The sequence below is a fragment of the Podarcis erhardii genome (assembly GCF_964252035.2).
Source record: "Podarcis erhardii genome assembly, chromosome: 6".
Lineage (NCBI taxonomy): Eukaryota > Metazoa > Chordata > Lepidosauria > Squamata > Lacertidae > Podarcis > Podarcis erhardii.
Window position 1 is genome coordinate 63,659,246 of NC_138510.1, and position 12,257 is coordinate 63,671,502.

General features: G+C 41.4%; 1 protein-coding gene across 16 annotated transcripts in view; it reads left to right on the forward strand.

The window, feature by feature from the left end:
* The window catches only part of SGIP1 (SH3GL interacting endocytic adaptor 1), a 148,360-nt gene that overhangs the window by 101,848 nt on the left and 34,255 nt on the right, over positions 1-12,257 (forward strand). For 14 of the 16 annotated variants that reach the window (XM_081867166.1, XM_081867168.1, XM_081867167.1 and 11 more), the window contains one exon: positions 759-818. The exons of the other annotated variants lie outside the window; for them this stretch is intronic. In XM_081867166.1, the coding sequence (XP_081723292.1) occupies positions 759-818 (60 nt within the window). The remainder of the gene's footprint in view (positions 1-758; positions 819-12,257) is intronic. 16 annotated transcript variants of the gene reach the window in all.

Genomic DNA, 12,257 nt, shown 5'->3' on the forward strand with positions numbered 1-12,257 from the left:
GTTTGGAATTTTATCAAATAATACGGTTCAATAAAATCATGCACTTAACCAACATTCCAGAAATCCTGCCCAGTAGTTAGTTAATCCAAATTTAGCACTTTTAGGGGAAACTGTCAAACCAGAGATTAATGCCGCCTTTGGAAGCCCACCCATACTGAAGATCCATGCAACATACGTTCAGAATTATAATGCATGCTTATCTCAAGAGCATGTGAGTGCCAGAATCATTGCCATGTTTTTCCCTTACCAACCTTTTTCTTCAAGACAGGTTCATGTAATAAAGTTTAGTGCTACATTTTCAGATGTTGTTTTCATACCCAGAGGCATCTTCCAACATTACAACAGCATCTTTAAAATGGAGACAAGGCCTTGTGTGACAAATTCCGCCCAAAGCTAGTACAGCAAAAAAAACCCAACATACTAATATTCTGTTGCAGCAACAGAACACTTCTCACACCCTCCATGCACAAACACGTAGGCAGCAATCCAGTGGGCAAAAATTATCTCCATTTAGGATTCCATAGCTTGCCATTTTTTTACCTTTTTTTTTTTTTTTTTTTTTTGCTTTCTGTTTCCTAAAAGAAAACAAGAAAATTGTTTTAAACTCCCTTCTACTCCCCCTTGCACGTTAACAGCTCACAGCGCCTCTTCCTCCCCTGTAGTGAGATTAATAACCTGCTTCTGTGACTTACACTTATGTCCTTCTCTCTCCCTTCTCCTTAACCTTTCCCATCCCGCTTCAACTCCTGGCCATACAGAGAATGAACAGCCTTCCCTCGTCTGGTTTGACAGAGGAAAGTTTTATTTGACTTTTGAAGGTAAGTAGTGCATAGCATACTGGGTTGGAACTTTAAGCCCCCACTTTGCTCTTATTATTTAATAGAAGCCCTTTGGTTTCCTACAAACAAACAAACCCATTCTACCTTTCTGTATGGTAATGCTATGGCTACTTAGATGACATGACGAGTTCAATCAGAATCATTTTAAAATTTGATTTGTACAACTGTGTCCCTTCAATTGTTATAATTTAAAGGGGGAATGGGGAAATAATTGTTGTTGATTTTTTTAAAAAAAAAATCTTCTGGAGTTACTGATTATCAAAGAACTTGACTCTGTCAACCAGGGCTTCTTTGTATACACTTTGCAAGCAGTTTTTACACCTTATAGCAGCTACACATTATAAATATAGGTAGAATGTTCTATTATCCTGTTATCCATTTCTAGAGTTTTCCTTGCCATCATATTCTTAACCATGACAATCTCCCATTCCCCTAATAAATAGAGTATTTCAGAGAAATATGAAAAATACATTTGTATTTAGTGCTTGGATCATGTACCAAGACCGTTTGACGGGGGGGTGGATAAAAATAGTATTACAATCTGAATGTTGGTCAATTAATAAAAGTCCATTATCCCTTTGGTACTTCAGTGGTGTCATTTTAACATTTATGTAATCTTTTTCCAGCTTGGCTATACAGGAGAGTTAAAGCTTTCCTATATTAAATGTTTGATTTCATGAACCTGTTTTATTCTGTGGCAAATATCCCCTGGAGTAAAAATTGGTTGGCACAACTCAAGTTGTTTTTAGTACCCCCAAAAAGTGTTCCAGAGCATTGTTGAACCTCCTGAACCATGGGAAGGTACTGCAGAGAAGTGGCGCCGAATCAGCAAAATCACCTCCCTCTACCTTCCCTTTGCAGAAACTCTACACTACAGGTTACCAATCCCCTTCCTCACAGAAGGGGCTCTTCCCTGAATGGAAGGATAGCTTCTTAACCTTTTCTCTGGAATTGCTCCACATATCTTGTTACCTCTAATTCACCTCCGGGGATAAATTTATAAGAAAAAGAAAGTGTACTAGAATGACTGAGTTTCATATGAGCATGAAATGTTGTGATCTGAAATGGAATACTGTATGTAAGTCAGTTAGCCAACAAGGTGCCCTTCAGATGTTCTGGACTACAGCTCCCATTATCCTCAGTCATTGGCCATGCTGACTGGGGCCGATAAAGTTATAGTTCAAAATGTTTGAAGGGCACCTGATGAAGATTGAGAAAGCTAAGTTTGATGGCTCCGGAAATGTTTTTCTGTTATAAACTAGGCAAAGCGAATGCATCTTTCATTCCCGTTAAGTCAGCCTCTGCCTAATCTTAACCAGTTACTGATAGGTCTTTGTGATTTGCAAATACTGATACGATCCTTTTAGTTTTCTAAGTTAAAGGAATACCCCCTAATGGTTTATGTACCTTAAATGTACTTCACAGAACTAACATCATAGTACAACTCTTCTGCTATATGTAAAAGTTGTTGCCCATCTGCAAACAGTTGTTTTTTTAATCAATCTTGGGAAATTGTCCATATTTGCTGCCAGTAAACTTTAATTTTGTAGGAAAACAGCTAGGGGGGGGCAGCTTTAATTGACTGCATGTTTCTCTCAGCAGTTAATTGTTTGGGCCTATACTCAAGCTGGGCTTGAGAGTCCTGTCAAAAGTAGCACTGGAGCTCTAGAAGTTTTTGCACCTGGTTCCCTCCGTGCCTGTTTTTGGTGCCATAATGCCAAGTGGCGGACCCATTCTTATTTTGTGGACATTGTTTTTGACCTGTGCCTCTGCTAATTTAGTTTTGTGTGTTTTGTTACATTTTATTTTTTGTGAACCACCTCAAATTCCTTCAGTAGACAGAACGGCAAGATAAAAATATTTTGAATAAATAAAACAATATTGCCTAAACATGTGTAGAACCAACCCAGGGAATCCCTGTGGATTTGGCTCTGTGGATAAAGAACCTATCAGCACATTGGGGAAAGGCAGCATTCACACATGCACACTCCCAAGCAGACATTGATCCAGCACACTTTTAGTGCATTTGAATAGGGCTTTCATTTCTGCCATTCCAGCCTGCCTTTAAAAAGCAAATATGGACAGTGGTTTGACTTCTTGTATTCACAAAGCCTATGATTTCCTGCTAGTGATTTCATGATTTATAATGGTGTTCTTGAAGCACTTGCATTGTTAAGTAAACAATTTCTGTCTGTAGGTAAGAATTATCTACATTTTTTTGTTGAAATTTGATCAGTTTCCATATATTTTTAAATCTTGCATAATCAGCTCATAAAAATACAGACAAATCTCTCAAAATAGGAAATGCCTTATACCTCAGGCTTGAGAATTTAAAAAATGGCCAAAATGCTAAGTCTTGTCACTAGGGCAAAATCAACCACAGGTTAGTCCTAACCCTTCTTACATTGACTCCCTTATGGTTGAATCTGAGAGCCCTAGACTATAGTTTTTAAAAGGTCTTCATCAGGTGCCAAAGAGGCATTACATAAACAAACAAACAAAAACAATAACCACATGTCAATAAAGCCTGTTCAATAAAGCAATTTCAATAACCTGTAAACAAACCCAGTAGAAAAACAACAAAAACTTCAGCAGCAAGTACAATAAGAGCAGATGGTGCAAATTACCAAAAAGCTGGATTGATTTCTTAGTTTCTAATTGGATTTCTTTGACAAAGACTCCATTCAGCATTGACAGAATAAGTTTATTCAAGGCAAGGGGAATAAGCCACAAAGTGTTGGGTATTTTCCTGCAATTGCCCGTTTGTGGGAGGAGGAGTGGAAGAAAGGGAGTGATGAGAAGTAGGTGGTGAAGAGGAAGCCTGAGGAACTAAGTGAGGAGGACAGGATCCTGCAGATTCTGAAAAAGTTTACCCCAACCCTCCCCCCCCCCCAAAAAAAGATGGTGCTGAAATCCCATCCCAGCAACTGCATCTGCGTCACTATCAGAAGCTAATGACTATCTATGGCAAAGCAGGATATTTGTTTGGATTTCTGCATAGCTCAAGTTTATAATACATTTGAAGCCAATTTGCATCCTAAATAGAAGTTGTTCTTAAGGTTGGAGCCTGGTAGTTGGTGCTGCTAGACTTTCTTGTAGGGTAGAGTCTTGTAGGGTAGAGTCTTGTAGGGTAGACAGTCCCCGGATTCACCAATCTGTCCCTGGAATGTCCCCGGGGACAGCAGAAAATTTTAAGTGTGGGAGAACATTGGGCAAAGGAAATCATTGTACTGGTGCCATGTGTCCCAGTGCATGTGACCCATTGTCTAGGCCCAGCAGAGGGAGGAGTCAGCCTGCATTCACGTGGGATCTGCAAGATGGGATGGGATCCCCTTTTGTACTAACTCTGCAATTGCTTATAAAGGCACAGTTGTTGCTCAGATGCCAAATGCAAACTGAGCATCATTGGGCAGCCTGCACTATGACCATAAGTTTGGTGCTACATGAAGCTCTCAAAACAGGAGCATAGGAAGCTGCTTTATACCACATTAGTTTGTTGGTCTATCTAGCTGTGATTTGGAATGGCTCTCCAGCATATCAAACAGGGCCCTTCCTATTTGGTAATTGAAGTTCATAGTGTTTAATGTTTACATTAAGTTTATTCAAGGCAAGGGGAATAAGCCACAAAGTGCTGTCTGTTGAAAACAAGCCAATGTTGTGTGGTGGACCCTCTTGTTTGCAGTTTTAGAAACTTGACAGATTCACTCTGTTTGGATAAAGCAGTGTAATACAGAAAGTGAGACAGGTGATGTTTAGTTTACAGAAAAAGAGAGTCCCAAGCAATCAGCAGTAGAGTTTGATCTCCCATCCTCTTCTTTAAACTACTGCCTAAAAAAATCTGCTGCCTTTGCAAACCTGCATCCTAAGTAATTATCAATCTCCAACTTCATTGTACTGTAATGTAGTCCCTAGTCGAGCCTTAAATTGTAGCCCCTCTGAGTCTGTCATCTGCTGCTGAGTTTTGTATGACACGTAACAAACTAATGCTTAATAAATACTAATACTTTTTACCCCAAGGAGCATATTTGACAGAAAAGTAATCGCTCATCTACAGATACATTTTGTGGTACTTTATTTTCCCAGCTTTTATGTCCCCACTACAGTAATCCATGCCTCTGAAGCGCTTTGGTTTGTCATGATTGTAAATCACACTACTTGCAAATATCACATATGAAAGTTACATTAAAATTGCTGCTTCTGCAAATTTATCTCTTCGCTTGTTGGGTAACATTTTAGAAAAGCTGTTTTCCATTTAGTGTGAATGTATTTCATAATCTCCAATAGTAACAATAGTTGGGTTTTGGTTGGGTCCAAAATATTGGTTCCCTACTTTTTCTTTCTTCTGTGAACTTAATTTAATTTTGTCTGCTTAGAAGACATATTCTCAAATCAACTGCTTTGTGAATAAGAAGGCTGGTGTATCAGTTTATGCTTATTGGGTCTTCAAATCTTATTTAAAATGAAGAAGGGTGCTTACGTCTATGGGACAGCAACTATATCCATCTGAAGTGTGCTGCCTAGCCTCTGCTTGACAATTTCAAAGCTAAAAGAGGTATGAGAAAACTGGCATCTATGGCAACTCATGGGGCTGGCAGGTCAACTGAGTAAGACCTCACTCATCCACAGTTTGATTTTGGATGAGGAGGTTGATCTGGTTTGTATCACTGAGACTTGGGTGGATGAGCAGGTTGGAGTTGATCTCACCGAACTGTGCCCATCTGGGTACTCAGGTTAGCATCAGGGCAGACTTGAGGGGGGAGTAGGGGAAGTTGCTTTTTTTCTACAGAAATTCTCTCCCTCTCCTTCTCCCTGCTATCTGTACAGTTGGGGGATCTAAAGTGTGTGTTCCTGGCATTGGGCAATCAGGACAGATTAGGGATTCTGCTGTCTTGCTTCCCGCTCAGCTTTCTCCTTGCCTAAGCTTACAGAGCTGGGCTCAGAGGTGGTGTTGAGGACTCCCAGACTGCTGGTTTTGGGGGACTAACATCCATGCTGAAGCGAGTGGCTCTGGGGTGGCTCAGGACTTCATGGCTGCCATGACGACCATGGGGCTGTCTCAACATGCCACCGGTCCAACACACTCTGGCAGGCCACACTCTGGACCTTGTTTTCTCTTTTTTTTTTAATAAATATTTATTAAGGTTTTTAAATATAAATGCACACATAATAAACAATCTTATTTCTGTCATAACAATTTCATCACTTCTTTGGACTCCCTCACGTCTCCCGCTCCCATTTGCATCGTTAAAAAATTTTCCACACAAATTATCAACTTGTTTTCAATCTCATGTCCATTCATTCAAATATAATCTAGCACTTCTTCCAAAAAATTTTATATTTTCTTTAGTCTCACTTATCATCAAATTTAAATCTAATTTAGTGGTGAGCAGTTTTTTATAATCCAGCATCCTTCTTAAGATTCAACCAAATTACAATGTTTTTGTAAATACATTTTGAATTTCTCCCAGTCTTCCTCCATCTTCTCTTCTCCCAGATCACGGATTCTGCCGGTCATCTCGGCCAGTTGCATATAGTCCATCAGCTGCATCTGCCACTCTTCCAGTGTGGGTAGATCTTGAGTTTTCCAGTTTTTTGCGATAAGAATCCTTGCTGCCGTTGTTGCATACATGAAAAATGTTCGATCCTTCTTTAACACCTTCTGGCCGACAATACCCAGGAGGAAGGCCTCTGGTTTCCAGGGTCCAAGGGTGCAGGTACCTCTGGTGTTTCAGGCCCTGGAAGTTGGTCAATTCCTTTGTGAAGGTCCTCTCCGTATACGTTCAGAAATTTATCTCTATCTTCCAGTGTTCTGATTTTGATCTTCTTCCCTCTAAAGGTAAAAGATAATCCTTGAGGAAATTCCCACCTAAAGATGATTGAATTCTTCCTTAGTAATCTTGTCAACTCCAAATAGTTAGATCTAAGATCTAGCAGTTGTTTAGAAATATCCTTGTAGATCTCAATTCTTTTGTCCAAAATGTCCAGTGACTTTCCGTAGTGTAGGCCCAAAATCTTATCCCTTTCCTCCTTTGACCTCAATATTATCAAACAGTCTCTGGGCTTCTCTTTCTTTAAAAGTCTTCCGAGCCTGAAAGCCGAAACAATTTTAAAATCCTTTTCCTCTAAGCTCCAAAATTTGGAGAATTCTTTGGTCAAAAACTCAGCTAGGTTGCCTTCTTCCACTTCTGGTATTGCTCTTATCCTTAAATTGCTCTCCCTGTTCCGCAGTTCAAGCATAGACAGATAGGTCTGGTGTTCACCTACTTGTTTGCAGAGTGGTCTTACCTCTTGTTCTAAATTTTCAAGTTTTTGGCTGGTGTCTACAGCCAATTTCCGATTTTCCCCTGCAGCCTCCTTCAATTCTCCAATTGCTTGAGTATTCTGTGCAACTTGTCCAGATAATTTATTTAAACATTCTGTGTTCTGCTCAATTTTATATGTTTGCTCATCGGCTTTCTTGTCCAAAGATTCTACTTTCTTGTCCAAAGATTCTAATTTTTCAAAAATTTTCTCTAAAATAGCAGTGCTTGCCCCTGAGGCCATATCTTCCAGTTGTAATTCCTCAGTTTCTCCCTCCCCTGCCCGTGGCAGAGAGACAGCTTCCACCTCAGAAGGCAAAGTAGGCACAGATGATCTACGTGCCTGCGAGGCTGCGGTTAAAGTTGTCAAAGTTGTTTGTTTAGTTCTTCCTCTCCTTCTTGTACCACTCATTCCAAAGTTATCTAAAAGTCAAGGTCAGGCTGAGTTGTTCCCATGAGAAAGCAGTGGCCCAGATGGTAACAGTCAACAGAGGGCCGGGAAAAGGAAAGTAAAATAAAAGTCACTGTTATAAGTCCCAATTCCTCTAGGGGGAGTTTAAAATATTTCAAGGAAGAAATCAATTTCAGTTGAAATAAAGTCAGGTTTCTAAGTCCAAGAACCTTCAATAAAAAAGAAATTTTTCAGCAGAGTTGGAGTTTAGTACAGCAACAGTGTTTCTGATGGTGCAAACTGGTAATCCAAATGCCTCAAAGTAGCAAGTTCAAACTCTCTCAGATTGTTTCAAAGTTCAGATTCAAAGTATCCAAACTGCAAACTGCAAGCTGACAGCTCAGTTTCTCAGGCAGCTCCAGCGCCTGGGGTTTTTAGTTAAAATGTAGCTCCAAGAGAAGAAAGATATCCCCGTGTAGTTAAAATTCATAAAGTCCAGCACATAAGATTAATATTCCACTTAGAATAAAGTTCAATGGGTGCTCAGATCAAATAGTTTAAAAGGTCTCTCTTTGCCTCCACTCCTCCAGCTCTTTGCGTTCAAGTTCAACGGGAGCGGAAGACGGACTTCCTGTTTTTCGTCACTCCGCTTTCAGCCAAATTTAATGTTTTAAAGTTCCAAATTGCATACAGTCAGTTATTTACTCACGGGTTGTTGTTTTCAGGGCACAAATTTCAGGAAGAAAGGTCAGCGCTCACTGGCAACAGCTACGCGGCTTCACTCCGCCGATTGCGGAACGACCCACAGCGCCGCAGCCTCCTCCGCGATCCGGAGCCCCTTACGGGGTTCCTTCAACGTTTTGGGGGCCGCTACTGGCGCCCGCCGGGTCCCAGGACCGCAGGCTTCTGCTGCCTGCGGTTTTCCGTTTTGGGTCTCCGCTGCGCCGTAGCGGACGACCCTTTCTCGTGCGGAGCTCCCTTCCCGATTAGGAAAGGGCAGCCATTACCCTTCGCGCCGCCTCCGGAAGCCCTGGACCTTGTTTTCTCAACTGTGCTGGAAGAGGGTGATCTGAAAGTAGGGAGCATTGAAACCAATCTCTGGTCATGGTCAGATCACTTCCTGTTGAGTTTTAGGCTTTCAGCATCTTTCCCCCTCTGCATGAGGATGGTTTGCCCTTGGAGGCTGATGGACCGAGTGGGCTTCCAGGCGGCTCTGGGGGATTTTCTGGCTAATATGACTTGTGCTCCTGTTGAAGTCCTGCCTGACCTCTGGAACATCTGAATGGCTCAAACCATTGATGCAATTGCCCCATAGCTGCTCCTCCTGCTTCATGGAGCCCATTGGGCTCCCTGGTATACTCCAGAGCTTAGGGTGAGGAAACAAGCTGGACGCAACTGCAAGTGGAGGAAAGATCTGGCTGAATCCAACCAAACAGTGGTGAGGGCTCATCATTGAGCCTACCTATTTGCAGTGAAGGCACAGGAACGAAGGCATCCTTTTTACCTCCATTGCATCCTCGCTATGCCGCCTGGCATAGCTTTTCTGGGTAATACAGGCCTTTTAAAGTCTGGCCTTAGGCAGTTGACAGAACGACAGTAGCTTGCTGTGACTTGTTTGCAAAGCATTTTTAGGACAGCATGGCTTGCATCTGTTACAGCACATGAATCCTGAGTTGTGTCCAGAGCACTGTCTAGTCTTGTTATGTTGGATAAGTTTCAGTTAGCAAGGCTCAAGAATGTGGGAAAGGTGCTTGGATAGGGTTGCCATATTCCAAACAGTGAAAATCCAAACAGCAAATTCGACACTGCTGGTATGGATTTTATGCTGATGGATGCGGTATTCCAGATATGCCCAGGAAATTCAACATGTATGACAACCCAATGCTTGGATCAGTCAGGGCGACCACTTGCGCTCTCTACCCTTGCCCCTTTGGCTGATAAAAACTAGCAGAGAGGGGACAGCTGTCTGTTTGATAAGCAATTGCGACATAGAGAAGATAGGATTGCCTGGCAGGCACTGTAGCAGATCTCCACGGTGTGCCCATGGTCTTCAGACTTGGAGGAAAATTTCATCCTCTCTCTTTTTAACCTGCTCTGCACATGTTGAAATAACCATTGTTTTTCCTGTACATAGCTCACGGTTCTGACCAAAAACGAAATTTCAGGTTTAAATTCCCTCTTGTTGTTTGTAAATAAATATCACAGCTTATACAATTCATAACACTGATATTAAATATAACACCATGTAACCACTCACATTCATTCAACAACTAAACAGGCAATTTTATGTTAATTGATACTGTTATTTCCATGATGATTGCTTCATAATTGGTACACACTTGAACCAATTAATTTTACTTAGCCATGTAATTTTATCTTGACTATTTTGAATTAATTTATTCGCAGTGTACTCTGAAATTTTGCTGGTTCTGTCTATCTCTATTTGTCCCTAAGCGATAAAAGCATAACAGTATAAAATAATAAAATTTCAAGGTTACAGAACCCCAGTGCCTTAACCGTACTCATTAAACCTCATTTTAACAAACTTTGATGTGCTGAATGTTGTTGTGATAAATGAACCTGTCATATGAGCATCAAAATACATTTCAACATCTGAGTTTATTTTCATATTTTGTGTAGTATTTTGAGTTGTATAATTGTGATATTAACAATGAGCTTTTCATTCTTAGCTCTTCTTTATTAATACTCTTCATATTCACAGCACAATTTCTAGGAGGACATTTTGTACTATTAAAGCTATAATAGATGTACTTTGTACCTGTCTAAAAGGGATGGCATGAATAGGCTACAAGACAGAATTTACGCAAGAAGCTTTTATTACTTGCCTAAGGGCCAAACTACACATGATGGGCAATTCTCTAATTTTTCTTCCTTGTTGAGCAGCTAGGAAGCCAAAGCTTTGAGCAGAGAACCAGAATAGGGAGGGGTTGAAGAATGATTTCCTTTTCTACTGCTTGTTTGCTCAGAATCTCCCCCTGGCAGGGAAAGCCCAGGTTAAAAAAGCAATTTTCAGCAAATGGCAAGAATGGTTAGGATTAAGCAGCCTCTCCTTTTCTTTTTCCATTTCAGCTTCCCATGGCTGCTTCTTATTCAGGAAGAAAGTGGGAGGGAGAAGCATGGAACTTGTTATATATCCATAACAATGATTTACTTACATACATGCTAGTTCTCCCTACATGAGAATTTACAGCCTTGTGGTTTGGATCCATTTGCTCATGCTACACACAGCAGTGGCAAAGGTTGCTTAAAAACACAAGGCGGACATGCCCCTGTGAATGATGGTTTGAACTATTTGCACCTGCTATGAACTGCAAGTCTATAATCCTTTTTGCTTGTTGTTGTGCTATGAATCTGGATGTGAAAGAGAGGGGAGGCATGAATGCATATGGTCTGTTTAAGACCACTTGTGCATTAATTACCTAAGAGTGACTAAATATGACCCGACTTTAACTGTTCTTTAATTGTTCTTCCAGGTCAAGTGTCAATTCCAGAACAAGCCAGGGTGATAACCTGGATAAATAATGCTTTTGGGTGTTAGATTGCTCAGCAGTGAAAATGGTCCTGTAGTCTAGGTTTCATCTACATGTGTAAGATGTGGATCAGAGTTATCTATCTTATTGAATAGCTGTGAGGATGATTAAGGATTGCAAATCACTTTATGCAAGGAGAGTATCTGCATGACGACTAAAAAAGCAAATGAAGGCTACATAAACAGAAGCATAGCTTCCAGGTCACAAGAAGTAATAGTTCTGCCCTATTTTTCTGCTGGTCAGCCAGCATTTGAATAACAGTCTTCAAATATCTTCAGGGCCCTCATGCAGAAGATGGGATGAACTTGTTCTCTTTTGTTCCAGAGAGTAGAACTAGAACCAATGGGTGGAAATTGCAAGGGAGCAGATTTTGGCTAAACATTGGGAGAGGCCACCTAATGGCAAGAACTGTTCTCGACTGTTGGAACAGTAAGGACTGGAACAGAGACTGCCTTGGGAGGTTGTGGCTATCCATTGGGGACACCGTAAATGCTTCGTGCATTACTCAGCCTGCATTGTGTAGGGGGTTAGACTAGATAATCTCTGTGGTCCCTTTGTTGTTTAGTCGTTCAGTCGTGTCCGACTCTTCGTGACCCCATTGACCAGAGCACGCCAGGCACTCCTGTCTTCCACTGCCTCCCGCAGTTTGGTCAGACTCATGTTTGTAGCTTCGAGAACACTGTCCAACCATCTCGTCCTCTGTCGTCCCCTTCTCCTTGTGCCCTCCATCTTTCCCAACATCAGGGTCTTTTCCAGGGAGTCTTCTCTTCTCATGAGGTGGCCAAAGTACTGGAGCCTCAGCTTCACGATCTGTCCTTCCAGTGAGCACTCAGGGCTGATTTCCTTAAGAATGGATACGTTTGATCTTCTTGCAGTCCATGGGACTCTCAAGAGTCTCCTCCAGCACCATAATTCAAAAGCATCAATTCTTCGGCGATCAGCCTTCTTTATGGTCCAGCTCTCACTTCCATACATCACTACTGGGAAAACCATGGCTTTAACTATACGGACCTTTGTTGGTAAGGTGATGTCTCTGCTTTTTAAGATCCTGTCTAGGTTTGCCATCGCCTTTCTCCCAAGGAGCAGGCGTCTTTTAATTTCGTGACTGCTGTCACCATCTGCAGTGATCATGGAGCCCAAGAAAGTAAAATCTCTCACTGCCTCCATTTCTTCCCCT